Source organism: Anopheles coluzzii, chromosome 3, assembly GCF_943734685.1.
Source record: "Anopheles coluzzii chromosome 3, AcolN3, whole genome shotgun sequence".
NCBI classification, from domain to species: domain Eukaryota; kingdom Metazoa; phylum Arthropoda; class Insecta; order Diptera; family Culicidae; genus Anopheles; species Anopheles coluzzii.
This window is the reverse complement of record NC_064671.1, coordinates 22,904,799-22,929,657: the sequence shown is the minus strand read 5'-3', so window position 1 is coordinate 22,929,657 and position 24,859 is coordinate 22,904,799. Positions and strand designations below refer to the sequence as shown.

General features: G+C 45.5%; 1 protein-coding gene across 2 annotated transcripts; it reads right to left on the bottom strand.

Moving 5' to 3' along the window:
- Positions 1-13,527: 13,527 nt before the first annotated feature.
- On the bottom strand, positions 13,528-22,591 carry LOC120958933 (transmembrane protease serine 9-like). 2 transcript variants are annotated; one of them, XM_040382019.2, is made up of 12 exons: positions 22,128-22,585; positions 21,899-21,940; positions 21,629-21,836; positions 21,397-21,561; positions 21,209-21,294; positions 20,724-21,124; positions 19,306-19,398; positions 18,884-18,984; positions 18,480-18,605; positions 15,199-16,104; positions 14,884-15,045; positions 13,528-14,320 (listed from the first exon to the last, which is right to left on the bottom strand). In XM_040382019.2, exons 1-12 carry the CDS (start codon positions 22,225-22,227, stop codon positions 13,933-13,935), a joined length of 2,778 nt encoding a protein of 925 aa, XP_040237953.2. In that variant the 5' UTR covers positions 22,228-22,585; the 3' UTR covers positions 13,528-13,932. The 2 variants fall into 2 exon arrangements, with proteins under 2 accessions (XP_040237953.2, XP_040237954.2); XM_040382020.2 differs by lacking the exon at positions 19,306-19,398 and having other exon boundaries at positions 22,128-22,591.
- Between the last annotated feature and the right edge of the window lie 2,268 nt (positions 22,592-24,859).

The following is a 24,859-nucleotide window of genomic DNA, read 5'->3' as shown; positions in this document are numbered from 1 at the left end:
TTTCTCACGAAGCGGCAAAGCAAGTGCGAAAAGATGGGGTCGCCCTAATTCCCCAACAAGGCGGATACAATGGCGCAGTTCGCGGCGGGATTGGTTCGAACTTGTTCGAACGCTACAAATCGATTTCTGTTCATTTGTTTCGTTTTGCGTCCCGCACGGGATGAGACCGTTTCGTTCGGGAAGAAGACGACATCACAGAAAAAAGGCCCCACAATTTATGCTCACACTCTTACACCCATCACCAGTGAAGGAATTGTGTATTGATCGGTGAGGCTGGCAGATGGTTTAAAACTCATTTAACCGTCGTATAAACACGCTTTTACAAATTAACCAGCTTCAGCTCGAGTCTCGCTCGCTAATGGGATCGGTTGTAACGTGTTACCTTGCAGCAACGCTCGCAGCATAACAAACACGTTCAGCAACATGAACAACACAGTGAATTAGATTGACTTTCGCCATTGACACCGCGCGAAGCTTCCATTGTGCTTGCTCACCTTTCTCCGTGCTTGCGCGAGCGTAAAGATATCGCAAACAAGAGCATTACACAGCCACCATGACAACAAAACCCCTCCCTTTTGCTGCTGTGGTTGGTGGGTGAGAAACAGAACGAAGAAAAAACAAAACAAAAGCCTAAAGAAACTCACACCAAGGCACCAAGGGACCGCCGCAGATGCACTGATTAAGGTACAATTTATCGATGGCTTAATTAATGTCGGCAGCAGATTGGTTCGTTCTTGCAGCAGCACTGCCCCAGCCCTCCCCGTGTGCGATTTGTTTCTTTATATCTGGAAAATTACAAAGTGGCAGTTTTGTGCGGTGGTCCGGCAAAAAAGGAACACACAGGAGAAAAAAAATGCTAAAGCTCAGCGAAAAACACACTCTTTTTTTTCGGTTTTCGGTGGTCAAATCATCCAATCGGTTTGGGGATTTTGTTGTTCTCCATTCCCCATTTTCTCTATTTGCGCCCCTTTTTTTCTCATCTTTTATCCCTGCGGGGTCCCGGGCTGGGGTCGTCCTGGGCCAAGAAAATAGCAATTTAATATGCGCCTCCTTCAAAACACCCGGCCCAGCCCAGTAGACCGGCCCAAGCGGGCTGCTGCTGCTTCTTGGAGTGTGGGACGTAAGAAGGTATTTGGTAGATAAATTTGGCCCCAAAATGCTGATGTTTTGCGGGCTGCCTGTAAGTACCTGCAGTGTACGGGAACGGTGTGACGGCGGGCTGCAGGAAACTTTGGCAAATTGGTTCTCGTTTCACGATAGGCGATCGAAATTCGGGATAGCAGGTCCCGAACAAACAATCAGCATCGAGCGAACGAATCGAAAGGGGCACGGGAAACGGGGGTGCGATATGCTAGCAAACTGGTACAATAAAACCGGATTTTACCTCCCCCTGCAAAGCCGTTTGTACCGCCATCACCATGTAAAGCATTTTCCCATCCGCCATAAACACGGCCATTGCGGAGGTGAGTTTTGTTTCTCCGCCGCCAGGGCCGCCCCACCGGGTCCGTGGCGCCCACTTGAGCGTGAACGAAAATCGCTTGTAATCGTCTTGCGGTGCGGATTATTTATTTGAGTTTGATAATAACTTTTCCCAGGGCTGGCGCGGCTGCGAAGGTGCTGTAATTAACAAAACATACCGTTCGGTGGCGGCGTAATTGTACCGATTGGGATGGGGAAGTGGAGGGAAATGAAATCTTAAAACCGAAGTGAACGAAGTCTTACCTTGCTGGTTGGTGGTGTCTACATTGCAAATGCAAAGCGAAGATATGATGTAGAAGCACTTCAACTCCATTTTTCTGGTGTATTATTTCCGATTTTGGGCCTGTTTTCTTGGATATTCTATTACTTATGTTGGGGTGTTGGTAAGGGGAAATGATTTCGTTCCTAATTGCTTTGCAGACAGCATGCTGAACACTTGCTTTACGTTAGTCTTACTAGTCATATATTTTTTTATTATAATGTTGTTCCTGTTACATCAGATATGTTTAATGCATTTAATGTCTATCGAACTAATTGATAGCTTTTACTTACTAGGTTTAAAAAGTCCAAATTGTATTCTATGACGAAGGTAATAAGAAAAATCTTGAATGAAGAACACCCATGGAAGAATAGTTATTCGTAATAATGGCAATTTTTGATTTTGCAACCCGTTATAGTTTAAGTTCCTATCCTTATTCATGTGTTCTTGTCTCACATTGGGCCTAAGTTCTTGCCAATTTTCCATTTCAGATCTCTTTTGTGGCATATGTCTGTATTGCTGTTCCAATCCTTGTCTTGTGTAGTATGTATATTGGATTATAGTCTTGTACCAGTCTCTTTATAGTATAAAGTTCTGTCATCAACCCGAAACACCAGTCTCTATCATAAAGTCAGGTCAACCATGTCTCAATATCGGATATGATTTTCTGTCCATACTCCACTCCCTGAATTTTGCACAAAGATATTTTAAAGGATCTTAAAATACGAACTCAGCAACCTTATTACTGCTATACACTATACAGTCAGTCCTTGTTACAGAAAAATATTCCGGTGTAGTTTGGAATCGATTCTCTCTGCACTTGTAGGAGCCGATGCATCCATCAAAAACACTGACTTACATGTTACGCTAAAAACCCTCTTGACACTCAAATACGTTGTAGCATATCTGCTAAACAGAACTTATGATAAACCACACTATCAGCTATAGACACATTGTAACACACTTCAGAAATCCAAACCACACTATTGCAACATATTCTTTACAATACATCAGCAAATCAATCCACACTAGTGATGTGCTGTATGGAGCGCACCCGCGACTCCGATCCGACTCCGACTATTGTTAGTTCGATTCCGACTCCGGCAAAATGGAACCACTAGATCTGCCCGGAGTCGGAGTCGTTCGGAGTCGTCCGTAGTCGACCGGAGTCGTCCGGAGTCGACGACTCCGAACAACTCCGAACGACTCCGAACGACTCCGACTCCGAATGACTCCGGACGACTCCGAACGACTCCGAACGACTCTGAGCGACTCCGGATGACTCCGACTCCGAACGACTCCGAACGACTCCGAACGACTCCGACTCCGAAAGACTCCGGACGACTCCGGACGACTCCAAACGACTCCGAACGACTTCGAACGACTCCGAACGACTCCGACTACGGGCGACTCCGGACGACTCCGGACGACTCCGGACGACTCCGAACGACTCCGAACGACTCCGGATGACTCCGACTCTGGGCGACTCCGGGCGACTCCGGGCGACTCCGTACGGCTCCGGACGATTCCGAACGACTCCGGATGCAGCGCGGACCTAGCTTCCGGAGTCGATTCCGAATTTATCGTAGTCGGATCGGAGTCGACTCCGGATTTTTGCCAACTTTACCCATCACTAATCCACACCATAGCAACACACCCAGACCATACCGTTCATAGAAAAAACAATTGAGACAAACTTATCGAAAACAACCGTAGTCAAAGATCGACGAACGCACCTGTTATCAAGTGAAACTTTTCAAAACTTTTGGAAAAACACTAAAAGCGCAGCATAGACACAAAATATCAGACATCTTAATCCGATACAATATATAATTTGCACCTCATATCAATAACCTCAAATTGGGACAAAAACACAATCCATAACATCTTTTGAGTATAAATAAAACCAACTCCGACCGTGACCAGTCAGATTCGTTCGGACTGTCAAGATAGGACGTTACGCTGCCTAAAAACTTTACCTTCCAACTTACTTCAAGAGTTTAGTTATGTATGTCCCCTTACCCAAGGTAAGGCTTCTAATATCCAACGTTTTCAGTAAAGGAAACTCCTTCTGGGTTTCTATGATCGTCTGGACGATCGAGGGTTGAAAAGTCCGTTCGACCAAAGTTTTATTCTACCTAGATACATGTCAGCAAAACACTGACCTACCACGACGGTACTCGACGTCCAGTTGTGTCGTATGTACGCTCGAATTTACTACATGGCAACCGTAGCTAAAATTGGCTCTAAGTTATCCATTTTTGTTTGTAAGTCAAACAATTTTAACAAAAACTGCGCACTAAAATTTATGCGCACTGTCATTGATTGATACCTTAGAGGCAAAACATGTATGATTTTGTCCAAAGTTGGTACCTTAGAGAAAACAAAATAAGCAACAAAACTGTAAGTTGCATCGTATTTCGATAAATCGATTCAATGAAGGAATAAGCTTGCTAAGGTCCATGATTTGTAACTATTAAGTTTAACTAAAATCATCTTCGTCTTCTTCTTTGGCACAACAATCGTTACCAGCTTTCACCAGTGGGTTTAGCTTTCAGTGACTTCTTGATTACCCATTACAAGATAGTCAGTCCTCCACATATAGAAGGAGGAGACTTGAAACCATGACGGGCATATTGTTAAGTTATGCTTCTTTCCACTGATATGTCATAAGTTTCGTTTATCACAGATAAATAAGTTGGCAGTCTATACACACATAATCCTACCAGTTACAACATACTTAGCCCCAGTATGGAGCAGAAACGCACCTCTGTAGACTACAAATCATGCTTAACAAAGACAAGATAACTGACACAATCCGCTTCACAATGAATGCAGATTTATACACAGTCGATAGTGTCCTTTCCTGCAAAGAAAAGTTTAAAAAAAGTCGGAGAACTGTTCAATCGCGGTTCGGTCTCCACCTTCCCAATAATTAACAACCTCATTGCATTGCGTAAAAACAAAGACTCTACTATCTGTAAAACATACCATTTTTGCTATTTTCAATCATTACCAATCAGTGATACATGCTTACAGTGCATTCTATGAAATATTAAAAAATTAAAAATCAACATCTCATCTTCTTGTAAAAATATCTCATGCTTTTTCACGTTACAAATCTGTAACAGCTTTCATGCAAAAAAGAAACAAATATTTGCCATTTTTATCTTTTCATCTTTTTCATCATTCAATATATAAAAGCCCCATCTGTAACCATATTCATTCACTGCTCACGTTTCGTTTCGTGTGTAAATCTTCCAAAATTATTTACACTCCAGACCTAGATCACACAGTGGGTGCGAACCATATGTTTTCTTGCAAATAATGTTTTCTTTCAAGTGGCAAGCCATTGCAAAACACGAAAGCTCATTAAAGAAAGCCGCACTAAGTACACCGAGCTTTGTCATGAATAAATAATCACTGCTAATCATTCGCCGCCAAGATCCGCTGTCTGGCTGCCGAGCCGTTCGTATGAATAATTTAAACGCAAGCCCCTTTTGCCGTGCAACATCTTGCCCATCGCATTCCCGCACTGATTAGCATAATCGTATGACAGTAATCGTAAAGTAATTCTATTTGCGCGACGACGCACAACCAGCCCGAAAAGATATGGTTCTGTTCTGTGCACAGTGCCCTCGCAAAAAAAACACAGTCTTGAGCATTCGAAATGATAAAAATATGTACCAGAAACTGAAACCCTATTCCCTCGTGCGCAGTAATTACACACACTCACAAACACGCTACCAAATCAACAACCACACCACCACCAGCACCGCCATCTCCGTTCCTGCCCGTGTGTGGGTGAACTTATGGCCATGATGTCACACCGAGGTGGCTTGTTTTCCCATCCATTTTCACACCTTTCACCACTGCTGCCTTCTGCCCCTGCGCTTATCATTGGCCCACGCTGCCCTCGCTGTAGGCTCATAGAAATTTTTCGGTGGCCTAATTTTTTGGCTCGTTCACATTCAGCGCCCAGTGCCGCCCAGTGTCGCCTGTAAACAAACATGAACCGTCCGGGGTCGTCGTCGGCATCGTCGTCGTCGTTCGTGTCTTTCTTTGCTCTAGGGGGTCGCACACCGCAGTGCACCTCTTACACCGATCGCACGCTCGGTTTGCTTGGTTTTTTGCTGCCTTTCTTCACCCAACCATGTGTCATTCAAATCCCACACTTTGACAAACTTTGGCCGAAACAGTTTACCATCCGGGAAACGCAACGGATGTATGATGAACGCGGATGGTCATGTGGCGTGTTATCGTGTCATTCTGCCTGCTCCAAAACCGTGCGGAGCGCGCGCTCACACACACACACACTGAAACACAAATTTTGCCGCAGGACACACTCCGTACGCTCCCCGTCAGCTCAATCTACCCCATACTGACTCTGTTTGACACCCGTGACCGTGAGGGCGGGTCTTTTTTCTCTCTCTCCTCTCCAACCTCCGACCAGGCCGCCACGCCACGGACGTCATGTGGACAGAGCCCAGCCCAGGTGTGGGCCCAGGTTCTAGGCGTGCGCCGGCAGGGGTGAGCAAATCGACGTAATTATTTTCGCTCTTTCATATTCAGCGCTGGTTCCACATTTACTCCCGAGCACATGCTGCTGCCCAACGAGCTCAACGTACCACCATACATGCGGCTCCTTTTTGTCCTGCACTCAACTCTCCCTGCTCCGGCTCCGGGAAAAATTATCAACCACACCTTCTTAGGCCAAAAGCGGACACTTTTACCACACCTGCACGCATCCGCTGTGGATCCTCTCTTCGCAAACCGTCACCACCGGGGAAGGCTTTTCAAATGAATAAAAGCGCTCTTTCTCTCCCCTGCCCGAGCCGTCCCAACCCCAACTGTGAACGTGCTTGCCCGATTGAAGTACAAGTTTTTACATCTTACAACGCCTACCAAGCTCCAACATACATCATACATCGTTCCAGAGCGGGTGGAAGATGCACGAAACATTCATTCCGGGATCCCCATTACCGTACTCTCCCTCTCCATTGGTAGCCAGGACTTACCGACTCGGCTGGCCGGCTTTCGGCACGTGAGGACACTTCGTGATGGAAACGGTGCCGTCCGAAACGCCTGATCTGTGCTGATTCGGCCAAGGGGCCCCCTCGTACACCGAGGCCGACCCCGGTTCGCTAGCTCATCTATAATTCAGCGAAGCCTTCTATATTTCATGCCTCAATCTGCCCCTTCTTAATTTTCGACCTGCACCCGCCCAAGTTTACCCTTTTTTCGTGACCCTCCACACACACACACGTTTGTTTTGCTTTTTTTACGTTACTTTACTACTGCTATTTTGTGCTAGTCCGTGTCTTTCATTTGGCAAAGTTATGTCCACGGTTCGCTGAGCGAAGCTTCTGAAAAGGCGTACCCGGTGCTGTACGTGTGTAACGTATGGGACGAGCTTCGCCTGCACAAACTATACCCCGCAAGAAAAGGGGGATTTTTAGGGGGAGGTTGGAAGGTTAGGGCACTCAAAGGACAGAGAGCCTGCTTCACCTGAATGGTGCTTCGGGTTTTACTTTCATTTTAAAGGGCCATCACACGCTGCCACCTGCCACCCTTTCACTCCCACAGTCCATTGCCGAGAGCTGGTCTGTTTTTAACACCGGGTTAAACGGGCACGAGGCCCCTTTTGGTCGTCGACCCGGGGACGCTCGGCTGGCTTGGAATCGGGACCGGTGCAGGAAAACAAATATTGAGCTCACGCACATTTTAGAATGATGAGATGAAGATTGGAATATCGAAAACAATCTCCTGCCATCCTGCCTGCATGCATCACCACCACCATCACCAGCAGCATCGGCATTCGTCTGACAGTTTCAAATCAGTAACAGCACAGCGACCGCCATTCCCCGGTAACATAAAAGCAAAAAAAAAAACAGACTCGCAATCGATTCGACTGCAAAAAAGGCGAGCAAAAACTGTTCAACCTGCGTCTCGATGCGAGAATGCGTGCCGACCTCCGCCTCGCAGCACGCCTGCCAATTCCCGCGTGCTTTTACGATCGATCTCCGCCACTCAGCAGTAGGTTGGGTCGAGACCTGCAGCATCTTGGGTGAATTTATGCATGTGTGTGTGTGTGTGTGTGTGCGTGTACTTTTTCCCCCCAAACGGCAAAGGATCGACTTTGATATGTTTATTTACATCAAAACGTTTGCAGCGCACCACTTCCCAGGCGCTTTCTCTCCTTCTTTTCTCCACCCTGTTTATTTGTTGTTGTTGCTACTTTCTCCCCCTCCAGCCCTTCCCCCGTGCAATTCCGGGTGTGTGAATTTGCACTTTTTTGTTGCCTCTTCCAGCGCGCCGGGAGTGTCGGGCAGCAATCGAAGCAAGCAATGCTCGGTGCATGTTTATTGCAGATCGGATTGAAGTGGAGTGTTTATGGAGAGTCAATGATGTGTGTGTGTGTGCGAGGTAGGGACTGGCGGGGTGCGCTTAGAGAGGAAGCATAAGAAGGATTACGGTCGATTGATGCTGCAGCACCGGTGGACGTGTGAGCGGACGAGCTTGTGAGTAAATATTTTGCACATATTGACGTACACGTGAGGGAAGTGGGAAAAATACACCGAAGCGAACAACACACGAATGATTGAAGTCGAATATTTACATGGAGCGCTCGAAATCCCATATGGGTGAGTGATTGAATGGTGTAGAAATGCAGCATTGCTATTGATTTCTATTGCAGGAAATGTTTATGCATCATTTTAACATATTTTGGGAGGTATTGGCGTAGAAGGGCGCGCATTCGACTGTGATGGATGCAATGAGTGTTATAGCAAACAGTCAATTTTCGATAACAGAAGTTGTTAATTTCGGAATATTCAGAAATTTGATGGATTCCCACATTTTTTTATGGGGGAATTAAATAAATTCAGGGTCTACATGAAGGTTTTCTACAAATGAAGCATTTACCAAGAGATACTGGAGTTTATACAGACACCATCTTCTTCTTCTTCTTTGGCTCAACAACCGTTGTCGGTCAAGGCCTGCCTTTACCTCTTGTGGGTTTGGCTTTCAGTGACTAATTGATTTCCCCCCATAGCAGGATAGTCAATCCTACGTATGGCGGCACGGTCTATTTGGAGCTTGAACCCATGACGGGCATGTTGTTAAGTCGTACGAGTTGACGACTGTACTACGAGACCGGCCTATACAGACACCATACCAGGCCTGAAACTGATCCCAAGCTCGAAAATATTATACAGATCCCATACAAACCCTGGAACTGTTCTTCAACCAAAAAAGGGTTTAAAATTGATCCTATACCTTCTGATTCTCTGATTCTGGACGTGGAACCTTTTCTGATCCAATATTTGTCTGAGGACTAAGCATGAAGTCATACTGGCTTTGGAACTAAACCTAAACTCATACTGGTTCTACTACAGATTCTAAAATCATTCTGATCCCGGAACTAATGCTGAACCTAAATGGATCCAGGAATATATCCTGATTCTCTACTGATCCACGAAAAGATCGCGAGCCTATACCGAACTTATAAATGGTTCCAACCCCTAACGGTTCAGGCAATGATCATGAAACCATATCGATACTGAAACTGACCCTGAACACCCATAATGTCTCAGGAAGTGATGATGAACCTATACTGTTTCTAGGGATTGCTATTGAGTTTATTCCAATGCGCGACCTTAACCTGCGTCTAAAAATCATTCCAGGTCCAAAAACCGATCATAATGTTCAAACCTAATGCCTATTACGCCTAAAGAGAATGTGCATAGCGAGATCCTAGCATTGATTTAAATTATTTGCATACACAATTTATTAAAGCCAACCTGATTGATACAAATTTCTATCCACAAAAAGTGCATCCCTTGAGACCAATCAGCCAAACCCTCCCATCAATACATCAATTCCAGCCGCCTGCAGCAGTGCATATAATTTCCACAATTATCTCGGTAGCGTGAGCTAATTATAGAGTTCACTTTGAACCACCACCACTGGACCGGCATTGATATTGATTCGTTTAATTTACAAAGACCCTGGCATCCCTGGCATTATGAGTCGCCTGAAGGCATCGCTCTCGCCCCGTTTAAGGTTGAAGGCCTATTTCCCAAGCTTAAAGAATCCGCCTATCTCGATGTATACCTTTCACCCTATCGATTGTACTGACCGGGACAGCCATATCGATAACATAAATATCGATTTTGGCATCACACAATACATCTGTCCGCCCTGTACGGCACGAGTTTGTCGCTCAATCGTTTAGGATGCCCGCTCAAGCAAAAGGATACGGCCAGCCGCACCGGGGGAGGCTGAACCGTGGGACTATTTTAATTGCCAATCATGTAATTTGCTTTGATCAGATTGCGCTATGATACCGTCTTAAAAGGGATGCGTCGCATCGGACGATCCAACAACAGTCGCAATTATGAATAATTTCCCTCAATTTAATTTATCATTATTATTAATGCTGCATCGGATATGGATGGGGCTATTTCTATGCATGCGCCCTTTCCCATCGCATTACAGGCCGCGACGCCGTTTTGCGCCCACAGACGGTGGTCCGGGCCGACTAAACATCCGCTGCCTATTGGAACATTCTTCCGTGTTTCCATCAGCGATAACAGCGCGCGCCCGAACACAATCGAACGTCTCAATTTGCTTGACACATAGTGGCCATCTATGTTGAAGCCAGGAGCTACGGCAAACCAAACGACAATCGTACGCTTTTCAGCACGATGCAATCAGGGCGATGGCATACGACGCACGCCACCGGTTACGGGGTTGGATGGTTATCCGCAATCAACTTCACCTGACCGCACCCGCCCGAGAATTCCTGCGAAATAATTATTATCCTTTGAAATGTTAATAAAGTAACACTATCATTAACCATCGGGGCAGATTTCATTTGAAACGGCCCTACCACTAAATTGACTACCGGCGCGTGGTATCAGCAGAAGCAGCAGGCAGCAACATCATTCTACTCAACGTGACGAAGAGATGACGGAACGGTTTCGTTCCCGACATCCGACATCTGACCGCAGCACCGTCGCTTGGTGCGAACGTGGAAGACGGAGCGTTATCTGCTGGGATGATACGGCTAAACATCAAACAGTTAGCTCAAGTGGTTGAATAAATTAGGATTCTACTGACAGAGATTTCTACCTCGCACTCCTTCCTTCCGACCATGCTCGTCCCCCTTTATGTCCAATAAATCAGAGAATCATGGAAGGAAAGACAATTCTCGTTCGCAACCAACCGACAAACGGCAAACGGATACTCGAATTAGTTGTCGTCATAAAATTATCCCGTTAAGAAAGATGGCAGAGTGCTTAGCACGGGAGAGCATGGAACCTTGTTCCAGGAAGATACGGATTCTCTGATGGAGAGATTTACTTCAAACAACGATCGAACAAATAAAGAGCGTCCTTAAACGCATTTTGTCACCATGGAAGACATTGCTTGAAAATGTTGTTAGAAAACAAGTTTCAGCAGGCTACGAACGACGCATCCAAGAGCTTGCTGTCTTTAACTACCGAAGGAGTTGTGTCACACCAATCAACTGGTATGTATGATAAATAAGAAAATGATTTAAAATAAATAAATTTAAGATGTATTAAAATGGATTCACAATCAATCAAACCAAATAAATGCTTTAATAAATAACTTAAAGAAGTATCACAATCCAGCCATACAGTTTTTAGTGTTCTTCAATTTTTTGTCGACATAAGCTCAATTGTTATCGTTGAGCGTCTGTTTGACAACCATCCTCGTTATCTACATTGAGCATCCTATTAGACCGCTTATGCTTCACTTAATCGGTGCACTCAACTGCTTTGCTCTACTTGTTATCTTAAAACTACAAAAGATTATTCAGAGGAATTGCATTCTAGGAAAACTTGTTCTATACCTCTAATGCCGAAAGGTAACGACATAAAATATAGAGATACGCATCGAGAAAGAACTCAATAAATAAGTATTTAAAGCCTGTTATTCTTTGTCTTCTTCTTTTGACTCAACAACCGTTGTCGGTCAAGGCCTGCCTGTACCACTACTTGTGGGCTTGGCTTTCGGTTTCTTATTGATCTCCCCATAGCAGGATAATTAGTCCTACGTATGGCGGCATGGTCCATTTGGGGCTTGAACCCATGGCGGGCATGTTGTTAAGTCGTACGAGTTGATGACTGTACTATGAGACCGGCTTATTATTCTTTTTAGTCATGAAAAAAATAATTGAATTGTTAAAAATTTACAAGAAAGGGTAAAAACTAACTACCGTTCCAGCTTAAAACTGTTAACATATTCAAGTAAAACAAACTTTAATAACGTGTCTTTTAAACCTTGAAAGATAAGTGAAAGATAAGCGTAAATATGTTATATTAAAACCATTGCCATTAAATTTTACCTCTAAGCACTTCTTTTGACAGCATACTTTAACGTTTGCCTTTAACTAATGTATGTTATGGTTTATTAACGAAACCGATGGAATCGCAGCTGATCTGGTCAAGAATGGAGGCGCACTACTAGAAAACGAGATTCATCAAATTGTTACTGAGGTGTGGGATAGCGCATCATCGATGCCTTGTGATTGTAATCTCGGCATCATTTACCTCATATACGAGAAGGGAGACAGGTTGAACTGCAACAACTACAGGGGTATTACGGTGTTGAATACCGCCTACAAAATGTTCTCCTTGATTCTTCAGGATCGTTTTGACCCTCACGTCGAAGAGATTGTCGCAAACTATCAAAGAGCATTACGAAATGGAAAATCAACCACTGATCAGATCTTCACCCTTCGGCAGATCTTGGAGAAGATGGCAGAATACAGACACGACACGTACCATCTCTTCATTGACTACAAATTTGCATGTGATAGCATAGCCAGGGTAAAACTGTATGACACTATGAGCTCTTTTGGAATCCCGGCCAAACTGATAAGGCTAGTTAGAATGACTATGACCAACGTCACATGCCAGGTGAGGGTGGATGGAAAACTCTCAGGACCTTTTGCTACCACCAAAGGTCTGCGCCAGGGGGACGGGCTTGCTTGTCTCCTAATCAACCTGGCGCTAGAGAGATCCATAACTCGAGGGTGGAGACTACATGAACCATCTTCTATAAGTCAACCCAGATCCTGACATACGCTGATGATATAGATATCATTGGTCTGCGGCTCTCGTATGTAGCTGTAGGTCTCGAGCAGGCGGCAGAGAACCTTGGATTGCAGATAAATGAGACAAAGACCAAACTGATGGTAGCAACATCAGCGACCGTACCTATAACAAATCCAACCCTATGCAGCTGTGACGTACAAATAGGTAAATGCACTTTTGAAGTTCCCCAGAATTCACATATTTCGGGTCAAAGGTCAGCAACGACAATAGCATGATGACTAAGTTGCGTGTAAGGATGCTGGCTGCCAACCGGTCATTCTACAGCCTGAGAAATCAGTTCACCTCAAATAACCTGTCGCGACGGACGAAGCTGGGACTATATAGTACCTATACAGTTCCAGTACTCACATACGCCTCAGAGACATGGACACTGTCCAAATCTGACGAAACCCCGCGGTACCTTTGCCGCTTTCGAGGGGAAGATGCCCAAAATTTTTTTCTTCGCCCCGGTATATGTGGAAGAACAATGAAGGAACCGCCGAAATTTTAGCCCGATTTACATGTATGCAGCAGGTAGCTTTTTATCGTTTGTAAATGGCAACTTTTGTCACGATATTCTAATAAATTCACCAATTAAACGCAACTGCTATATATATTAATCGGATTTTTTGGAACAGCTTGCATACAATGAAATACAAAGTGTTAGGAAAATACAAATACATAATTTTATTCCTGCCCATCTGCACGTACATCCACTCGCTGTGATGGAAAGGTTGGTCAAACCAATCCGAATTACATCACCCACACGACACCACGGCCACGGTCCTGTCCATTCAAGCAATCAACAGTCTTCCACGAAAGGACATGGCGCGTTTCTATTTGCGTGAATTTTATTGCCACGTTCAGGCGTGCTACACCCATCCGCGCTAGAATTGGTGTAACAATTTAGCAGATAATTTTCGTCACATTTGTTCACGCGCGCCATGTTCGCCATGGGCGGTTTTGGACTGGGCGGTTTGATACCACCCTCGCCTTTTGCAAATAGCAGTACAATTACGCTCACCACTGACCATCCAAACCGCAACGCATGCAGCCCCCGTAATGCCCCTACATGTACAGACTAATCCAATTGATGTAGGACGAGATGCGCGTGGCAACGATCGGCTCACCGCCGGCACACTGCCGGTCGTAGCTGTACAGCCCGACCAGATATGGCAAATATATGTTGTTGGTGCGCTGCAGCGTAATAAACGGATTGCCCTTGCGCCCACAGTTCGGTGCGTCGGCACCGTCCGGTCGCAGCCGGAACTCCTGCCAGCAGAGCTGATCGTTCGTCAGCTCGGTGTGCGAAGTGAACAGCTGGCAGTCCCGGTTGTGTACCACGTTCTTGTCCCGCGCCGTCAGCGATTGACCGTCGAAGTGTACCTCCTGGCCGTAGTACGGGGTGCGGTTCAGGTCGCGCCACAGGCAGGCCGGAATTGCATTTTCGTTGACGCTGGAAAAAAGGGGATAGAAAAACAAAACAAAATGTAAAGAAAGAATTTGAATTTGCCTAAAAGTAACTAGAATTTAATGTGACTCCAACTCTGTTTAAAGTGTTGGGTGAAGGAGCACAATTTCTACCATGGAATTGTGTCCTTCCTTAATGCAATCAAACCTTCCAGCACGACCAGCCCCGTGCAACAAATCTAATCAAATATTAGCTTTGTTCCGTTCGAACTCGGCATTGGGTATAATTTATTTAAAATCTAATTTCAAGTATCATCCCTTTACCCATGCACACACTCACGCTGGTGTGAACAAGGTCCGACACCATCGAAAGCTCGAAAACCACCGCAACACACAGTGCACAGTGCCCGTGAGCTTTGATCGTTTAGCTCTCGTCGGTGCATACCAGCACACCTAGGTACGTTCGTCGCCACACCACACCAGCAATCCGTAGTCCGTATTATTAGCAAATGATTGAACCAACATTGATGGTGCATTCGCTTGCTTGCATTGCTAAGCCACCGGTTATGTGTGTGTGTAATTGTGTGTTTGTCTGTGCCTAGTACTTACAGCACGTCCGATTCCAGCTTCAGCACCGCAATGTCGTTGTCGTGCGTTTTCGCATTGTAACTCGGGTACCGGATCGTTTCCTTCACGCGTATGATCTGTGCCGCACCGTCGTAGATTCTGGCGACATTCGTTTCGCCGACACTGACCACTTCCGGGCTGCGTCTGGAATGTTGCACCAGCAACGAGAGACAGAAATCGAGGAAAGCGTAATTAAATTATCATCGCCTGACGGTCGAGCGAAAAACGATTCCCAGAGGACACAACAGTCCCGGGCTTCGGGATTTACAGAGAGCTCAGCCGCAACACACAACGTACCTTCGCACACTGTTAGCACAGCCCGCCGTCGTGAGCACCGTGTTCAGGTTAATTAACGTGCCCGTGCAGTGCCAGGCGGTGGCCGTCTTGTTGACCTTCCAGCCAATCATCACCGAGTGCGGATGGGCACCGTCCTCGAGCGGCTGGGCGGTCCCCCGGTCGCCTACAAAGTCGGCGTACTTCTTGCGGAACCGCTGGTAGTTTGTTTCGCACTCGGTCAGCAGCGGCAGGTGGGCGGTCGCGATGAAGGAATTCACCGGACAGCACACAATGGGGGCCGTCTCGTTCGTGCACACCTTCACCACATCCTTGGCGAGCGCCCGGTGCGAACAGTGGTCGATGTGGACGCACACGCCCGCCTCCCGGTCCGACGCCTCGCAGATGTAGTCCAGCGCCAGCTCCTTCTCCATCAGCACCTGCGGTACGGACTGCACTTTAGTCGTCTTGTAGATGACCGTGTCCATCCAGTCGCGAAACGCGATCGCTCGCGAGGCCACGAGCGGCCGCCGTCCGAACCCGCAGTCCGGTGCGTACGAGCTTACGCCCACGAGATCCTCCGGGAAAGGGTTCGGGTCGATGGGCGGGCGAATCTCGCCGAGCACCTCGTTACCGTTCCATGGTTCGCACGCACCCGGCACGATATGATCGCCGCCCGAGCCGAGACAGAACTGGGTGGCGTTCAGGCCGCTCTTCAGTATACCGTAGCCCTTGTACGCTTCGGTACAGTTGGCGTTTTCCACCCGCTGCAGCGTGGCCGTTACGTAGCGTTCCGTGCCGTCCGCATTGCCATCCGTGCGCCCGTCATCGTTCAGGTTGTACGGTCCGATGCCGAACGTTAGGTACTCGCTTTGATCTTCCTCGCCCGGTGCTCCGATGCATGACACCGCCTTCCAGTCGTATCGATTACTGCCGGGCAGTGCGCGGTGGTTTGGGGAAGCGGCAAATTTATGTGTGGAAAAAGGTAAAGGAAAGTTTAGGTTAAAATTTTATGCTTTGAAGTACGATGGAGCCTTTCCAGAACAAGGAAAGGAATGCCAAATTCACGGGTATGTCTTGGTCCTGCTCTGTTTATCTTTAATTGAAGCTTTTGATACGAAAAATAAAGTATCCTAGAAAGAAGACCCCGTGGAACCTTTGTACATCCTTTTTAGCTTATCTAACTCTAATGACATCAGTAAACGCATCAAAACTTGATAAATAATTTTAATATTTTCGCTTATTGCTTGAACAATCTGCAGCTGCAGCTAAATTGTAAAACGATAACCAATACCATTGTCGTTCAATTCCAGTTCCAAAGCCAATCTAGGGTATTCAATAATTCCTTGAATATTCATTTTTGAGTTGAAAGCGATGCTATGTCATCGCATACTTCACCAATATTTAGCTCTAACATGCACTTAATCTGAATAAGAATGAGGTCATGAAGCATGCGGAATCTAGAGGCTTTTTTAGCTTTTTTTCCTCTTTTATATACTTTTTACTTAAAAGTAAACTGTACTCTTCTTTTTTATTATAAGATTAAAATAGCAAATTTATAAAATACTTTTTAGAACTAATTAACCTTCGTTAATTGCATACGATTGAAACGTATTGTTTATTATTGGGATTAAATAAGCTTCATAGGAGACGTAAAAAGACTAGTGTCTGTGCTCCATCGGATGCGATTTTATCGCAAGGCCTGTCAAAATTTTATATGGAATTTGACAGATAACGTCGGACGTGCGATTTCGTCGTGCGACGGAATCAATTTTTTTTATTTCATAGGACGCCGCATCCGATTTTATCTGTCAAACTAAATATGTGGTGTTTTGTAGGAACAATCTCAAGTTAATTTTCCATAATCGTTACATTTTTAAAATCATCCAAATAATCGCAATATTATACGAAAAAGCGTTTTTTCAGCACGTGCGATAAAATCGCATGCGATGAAGCACAGATACGGCCCTAATGCTCAATGTATCTTTATTTTAACGAATCTTTCCGATGCAACTGATGCACCAAAATTGTTGGCTAGAGTCAAAATAACTGTCTGTCGTAGAATGTTTCATAACAACATACCGATTAGAACTGACTATGAAAGATGTGGTTATAGCGAGAAGCGTCGTATGACTGAGATGGCTTGTAAATTTAATCTAAGATACACTTTTTCTGTGGTTCAATCCTAGCAATGCTCACGAAACTGATTGTTAGTATAGTATAATTTGTTTAATTTGCTGTTTGTTGTGTCTCTATTTCTTACAGTTAGGTAAGTTAAAGATTTAATACAATTATAAGGTTGCATATTTGGGGCAGTCCCGTGGTACAGTTGTCAACTGAAACGACTCAATAACATGCCCGGCATGGGTTCAAGCCCAGAATGAACCGTCCCCCCGTAGCAAGGATTGACTTATCCGACTACGTGGTAATGCATAAAATCTCGACAGCCTGTATAGGCCGGCATGTCCGCGTAGAACGGTGAAGCCAAATAGAAGAAGATTTGGTCTATCATTCCAATGAACAGTCAACAATACCAAATACAAAGTTTACTAAAAGCAATGTCCCAGACTAAAAGGTGCTACCTTTAATGCCACTTAACTACAAACCAGTAAAGTAAATGATTGTTGGCAGAGCCTATTAACATCAGAAAGCATAAAATAGATTTCGCCTTAATTGTTATAAATTCGTTTGACGACTCAAGGATTAACCACCTTTTACTGGGTTTTACGAGTCACTTTATCATGTAAACATGTTGTTGTATCCTTACTTAATAGTTTGAAGTGTAGATTTCCAAAATATTAATTCTGTTAAAGCAATTCTATTCCAACATTATGGGTTTGCATTTTAACAAATTGATACATATTTCCTTAAACTTTCGTAAGCATGCAACAAACCCAGAATACCATAAGGTCGTCAAATTGGAAGAATGTTGTGCGAGGGGTATAAAAGTCAACCACTGAACGCATACACATTTTAAGATATGTTCAAAAAATCCATCCCATCTTACCAAAGCTTGTTAAAAAATGTTACACTCAACGATCCCACCCAACAACTACGGACTAAAGCGACCGTTTCCGACATGGTTTTAATGGGTTTCAAGCAGCGGATACATTGAAACACAGCATAAACGCCATCAATAAACCCCCCCCGGCTTGTCTGCTTTCCACACCCGCCCACCGGTCAGCACACCGTTGCGGGTTGGCTGGCAAGAGCGACCAGCCAGAGCAATCGAGAACAATGCACGACGGTCCAGCCACAGAAAGCGGAAGGCGAACGGAAATAAATATAGCAACATCACAACTCACCGGTTGTCGGTTTGCAGCCGAATCAGTGCTAGATCGTTGTAGAGTGTCTTCCTGTCGTACTCCGGGTGGAAGATTACTTCGGCTATCTTTTTCCAGTCGTTGCGATAGTTCACCACATCGACATCACTGTCTCCAATGGTAGTGGTGGTGGTGGTGGTGGTGGTGCCCCCAGGGTCCAGGGTTCGTGCGATCGGGTAAGCCAGTCCAGTACCGAAGAGGGCAGGATGCCGGCGGATGGATGCAAGCGGAAAACGAATGTTAGATAAAATTGTTAACATTTTCATTTGTACCCATTCCCAGTTTCCTCCCGTTTCCTGCCGAGTGGCGGAATGAAGCGGAGGGAACTTGTGGCAGGATTTGTCCGGAACCAAGATTCGGTTGCGGTCCCACGAGCTTCCACTTACACATCCTTGACGCATCGGGCAGACGTCAGTGCAAAGTCCTGTGCAACAATTGTGCAACCGCAAAGCCACTCCACGTTCTCACCATCCTTGCCCACAGCACACTGAACTCCAGAAGCGGGGATGCACCAGCATCGAGGCGTCCGTGTTGGGGGGGGGGGGGGGGGGTCCGCAAAAATCGTACAACGAAAAGTCGAAAAGATGCTCTCGTTAGCTCCTTACCAGAAAACGCTCAAGACTCACTGTGCTGTGTGCTGGCCGTTGCTGACAGGGACGGAACGAGCAGATGTTTGTACAGGACACACCTGTACCTGCATTTTGCTCAGAAGGAAGGGGGAGGGAGGATGTGGGAACTGCAGCCCGACAGCGTCGTACCCACAGCCACCAGAGCCACCCGTGCCAGTAAATATCGTTGTTTAACTAACCTTAAATTCTTTGAATACGTGCAATTTAGCACGCAAAGGATTTGCCTCGACCGTTCCCTTCTTGCCGGTCAGATGAGTTTCCAGGGCGGTGGTCTGCAAAAGAGCACAGAGAGTCGAGTGAGCACAGCATGCACAACCACGGCGAAGTGTCTAGTGGGCGCGTGTCTAACGTGTGTACGTATCCCAGCAGCAGCAACACTGAACACACACACACACACACACACACTGGTCGGACAGCTAAGCTTAAGAAGCGTAACATAACGAGCATTAAATCTGTTAACGAAGGGATCGATTTGTTACGTATCGTTTGCTTATCGTTTACACTGTGCGCCTGGGCCACAGCACCGGGAACTTCACTGGAAGCAAACGGGCGAGAACGGGAAGGTACGGGGCGCGTGACTATTAAAGATCAGCAACAATTCTCTTACGTCACTGGTGCGTTCATTGAGTGTCTGTGCGCCTGTGTTGCTATAATTTCTCAAGCCGAAGTAAATAAATTCAATTAATTACGGGAAACCCGGACGAGGAGTTCTATTGAATCTCTTTCTTCTTTCCCTGTTTGTCTTGAAACACTTCAAATCAAACCAACTTGATTGCTGCACTGCTGTCTTGGGAGGATTGTTGTTGCCTTCACAGCAAACCGGGACACTCGATACGAAAGATGGGTTGCACGCCGGCACGATCCATCCATTCATTGTCTTTTGCCATTACCGTTGATGCTAACTTGTCCCGGGCTTTAAATACAGGATTTTATCTGCACGGCTCAATTGAATTACACTAGATCTTTGTAAATGTGAATCTCGGCATTGCCAAGAGCATTACAGCAAAGCAGTTCAAATTACATCCAACACTCATCCTCATTCTATTACAGAGAGCGCAGGGTGATGGCAAGGTGTGCAACTTTCTATTCTGCGAACTGTTCACCATCAATGAATCAACAACCATTCTCTTCCAACAGCTCTATTTTTACAGCTGGCTGAATTTTTGATAGCTATTTTGATGAGGATTTAAATTGAAACCAAATTGAGTAACAGATACGTAGCATAATGTAGGGAACAATAGAAAGACAAACAGACATGTTAAAACTTGTTTGTGTATCAAATAACTTTAAGGAATAATAAAGGGTTCGTTGTCTATCAACGAATTTTAAATTATTGTTCACAGTCAAACATTGATTCAAGTTACTTTTTTTTCAATTTCAACCTGCTCAACCACACCTGTGATGTTTTTCTAACTAAAGTTAACATGAAAAATGGAGTAAAATGCTTACTCCACTTGTTTAAAAATGGTAAAATTAGGAAAGCATTGACCTTAATAACATCATAATTCACTGCAAAGTTCTGATCACTGAGCTGATTTCCACTTGCGCGTCAATTTCACTCCACCACTTCCAACCAACTGCAATCACTCTCCCTTACCTTCAATTCCGGTGCAACGAGCGATGTGTCCAGCTCCCGCCGGGAGATGTGCCGAATGACGCACTCTGGCGGATGGTACACCAGCTTCGTCACGGCTTCAATCCACAGAATGTAGTGCGGAACCTTCGCATACACACCGGGCGTTGTTGCACCGCACGGCACACCGAGCGCCGACACGCCGACAACGAACGGCGTGTACCGAGAGCTGGACAACAGCTTCACCTGCAGCGGACCGCCCGTATCGCTCGGGCAGTTCTTAAGCTGCTCATCACCCGCGCACATCAGCATCCGATTGATACCCTTCCGAAAGGCTTCCTTATTGTCGCGGTACCAAAACTTGCAGCGATCTTGATTGATCGGATTGAGCGGGGTAGTTAGAATCGGTGGCGATACTTCTGCATCTAGAAAAAAGAAAGGCAAACCCAGGGCATAAAAATCAGATGCAACAAAACCTTCCAAACCCTGCCGGCGGTGCGTTTACTCACAAAAGTCCCAGCCCGCAGCCTGCAGCTTGTCGAATGTTAGGGAATCGTTCGTGTACAGACAGGCCGGTGTGACGAAGTCGGTGACACTGAAACACAACAGCCGATGGATAAAACCGGTTAATTGGGTGGCTGTTGGTGCTTGTTTGCGTGCGTTCGCTTGTGCCGCCCCAGAGAGACAGACCACTTACGTCACGGATTTCTTTAGCCGAAGCAGCGCTATGTCGTGGTACGCGCTGCTAAAGTTAAACTCTGGATGGCGGATAATTTCCGCTATCTCTACCTGCTGCGCATAACGATCATCCTTGGCGCTGTACAGATCGAGATCACCCATACGTACCACGGTGGGTTCAACGCTGCAAAAGAAAACGAAAGGAATCAGTTCTTTCCAGCATATTCGGAACACTGCACCCGGACACTAACCCTTCATCCTGCGTGCAGTGTGCAGCGGTTAGAATAAAGTTCTCCGCTATAAGACTGCCACTGCAACGCCACTCAATGTCGTCATTACTCTTGGACTTCCAGCCTATCGCAGCCAGATGAGCGAACTCGCGGGAGTACGATGGAAACTCTTCCAACGGTGCTGCCGGTGGTTCATCATGAGCTAGCTTTTGCAAACGCAGTGAGCAATCTGCAAAGAGAAGGAGAAATTGATCGATTACTTTATCGCTTTGTTTTGTCTTCTTTACTTACCCTCGAGTGAACCGGAATCGGGAAGTGTATGAACGCTGAGCTCTGAAATGGAAGCCAAAAGCGAACCGATTACCGAGTAGAAAGGGGAAAAGGGGGAATCACTTGTACAATCGCTGTGTTGTAACCTTGGCACTACTCCCGTTACGGATTCTTTCCAAGCGCACTTCCTCGTGTGGTGTGGTTAGACCACTGCTAACCACACACTCACACACACACACACTGAACTAACCTTCAAACGATTTGCGAAATGCCAGCACGGCCCACCGATCAGCTGACGAGACGAGCGCCAGCAACAGCCCCAGCAGCGTTATCGTTCCGCGTTCCAGCATGGTGCCCAAGCGACTGAAACGCCGGCCGTGCGGACCGTACGGAGCATAAGACGCACACAAGAACTTATGTAATGAAAAGGCCGATCGCACGCGAGCGAGCGAGTAAACGAAAACCAAAATAACGCACCACACCACGAAACGCACAACAAACAACGTGTGTGTGTGCGTGTCTTGATCGGACAACGTGTAAGGTGGGAGGGTTCGTCGCTTGCTGTAGGCAGCGATCGCTCAAGTCTAACGTGCCGCGATTCCGCCGCAGTGGGTGCAGACTTCGATGCCGGCTTACTTTCACTTTTTCAAGCGACGCGCAAGGGGCGGTACGATACGTTGCAGTGTGATTGGTTTGTTGTGCGACATGTTGGTGGAACTTTGAGCTGTATAGCTGTGCGATGTTTTTTTAACGCACTGATAACACAGTACAGAAGCTACTATGATGCTTCAAAATTGTACTGTGCGATTAACAGCTTTGTCTGTTAGCTTTAGCCAACCATATCTACAATGCATGTAAGCATCCAATCAGAAAGCATTAAAGATTTTAATCTAGACTTTAGCATCATGCTTTGAAATTGTATGTCCATATGTTCCCAAGGCGGGTGTTTCGGATATCCAGCTGGTACCCACATTGCACATGCTGCGTCGAGTCAAAACCATCCCACGTGCTTATTCACACGACCCTAGACGCGCTGAAGATATCCAACGATCGCACATGATACCGTGCAGGCAAACAGCATTATACTTGCAATAGCATGCAAACATAACAAAGACATTAGCACAACACAGATCATAGGAAGGTAAATTAATAGTTCTAACCACAAACGATAGCTTGTTAGTTCAGATTAGTTCCATCTCCACCTAGTTTCACCTGCTAAACCTTCTGATCAGTACAGATGAAATGTTAAACATCTTAAGAAAATTAAGAGAAAGAACCAACAAACAGACAAATTACAACAAATAAAGCTGAAATAGTTAACAACAGTCAACGATAGGAGGAAGTAAAAATCATTAGTTACTATCATCATTAGTCAGTCATCATTAGCCACACTATTCAAACGTAATTATGTAGTAAACTTCTTAGGCAATTGGTCTGGTGGTACAGTCGTCAACTCGAAAGACTTAATAAAAATGTCCACCATGGTTTCAAACTCAGAATGGCCCGTGCCCTTATACATAGGACTTACTATCCTGTTATGGGTAAATCAATAAGTCACTGAAAGCCAAGCCCACTAGTGATACAGGCCTTGACCGACAAAGGTTGTTGTGTCAAAGAAGAAGAAGAAGAAGATACTTCTTAGGATCACACATTCTCTATTCCTTCTTTTTCTTCTTCTTCTTTTTCTTCTTTTCTGTCTCTCTCTCTCTCTCTCTCTCTATCCTTAAAGTTCTCTTTCTTTCAGTTTGCTTTACTGTGCTCTCGATCTTCAACAGCTTTTGCTTCACCTGGTCCATCGAACTTGCTGTGCTCCTTTGCAGCTTGTGTAGATCTGATGATTTCCTGCCGCTGCCGCTGTCAAACCTTTGCCACTATCATTCTTCACCTTCACTCACCATGCTCGAATTGGCAAATATGGTCAGTAGAATGCGTCATTCTAACACTGGTAGAGCGCTTGCATCCTCTGCTCGGATGATTCGAGACTTGTGTCCATAGAGGATCTTCGGGGGGACAGTGTGCCATAGAGCTCACATTTCGTACGATATCAGCAGATTATAAGGACAGTCTCCTGTTCTCCTGCCCCATGCTTCTCCATCCTCTCAATTGGGCCATATCACTGGCTGAGCGTATGAAGTACTAGTTAAGCGATACAATCGAATGTTAGAATTTTCTGTAATAACTTATGGTGCAAAGCCAATTAGCAGAAGTGATTGCACTTCTCAGGAATCGTAAACCACGCAAAACCATAAATGAATCAATCAAGTTCATGTATTATTTCTTTATTTTAATTTATAAGTGGGATAGATTACACAATAACAATTCCTAGTGTTATGCAATGTTAGGCAACAAGCATACCGTTAAACTCTCACGAAAGTTTCAATCTAAAATGTCGTCTCAAGGTAGAAGTAAAATTTAACTAATCGTTTGTCTTGAGAAACACTAACAGACTGTACAATTATGACACAACTCTTTTTGTTTTTCCAAGTGTTAAAACTATCTTCTTCTTGGCAATCGATAGCAATCTATCACCTGTTTGCCGTAATTGGTCCCCGCTTTTCTTAATTTAGTCACCACTTGCAACGTGTGTGTAACGTTTTTTTTTCGAGTGATACTGGTAATTAAAAAGTACCCTGTAATTTTAACATCGACAGGGGAAATCAATTTTCCACATGAATTATCCAGCACTCCCATGCCGGCAAATGTGTTGCCACGCAATCGTTCCTTCCTCCTTGCTGTACAGTCCCGTGCACAGTGTCTTGAATTTTCTTGCATACAACAATCACGCGGGGCGCTGTTTACAGCTCGGAATCTAATTTCAGGAAAGTGATTTTGTGCCATGTGCACAAGAAGAAAGCGGAACCGGGACCAAGCCCGGTGACGAAAGCCCGGACACAACCACCGAGGTGAGGTGATACATAAAAAAACATTCACACCAGCACGGTCCTCTAGGCGCACTCCGTGCGGGAACAACTAGTACACGCT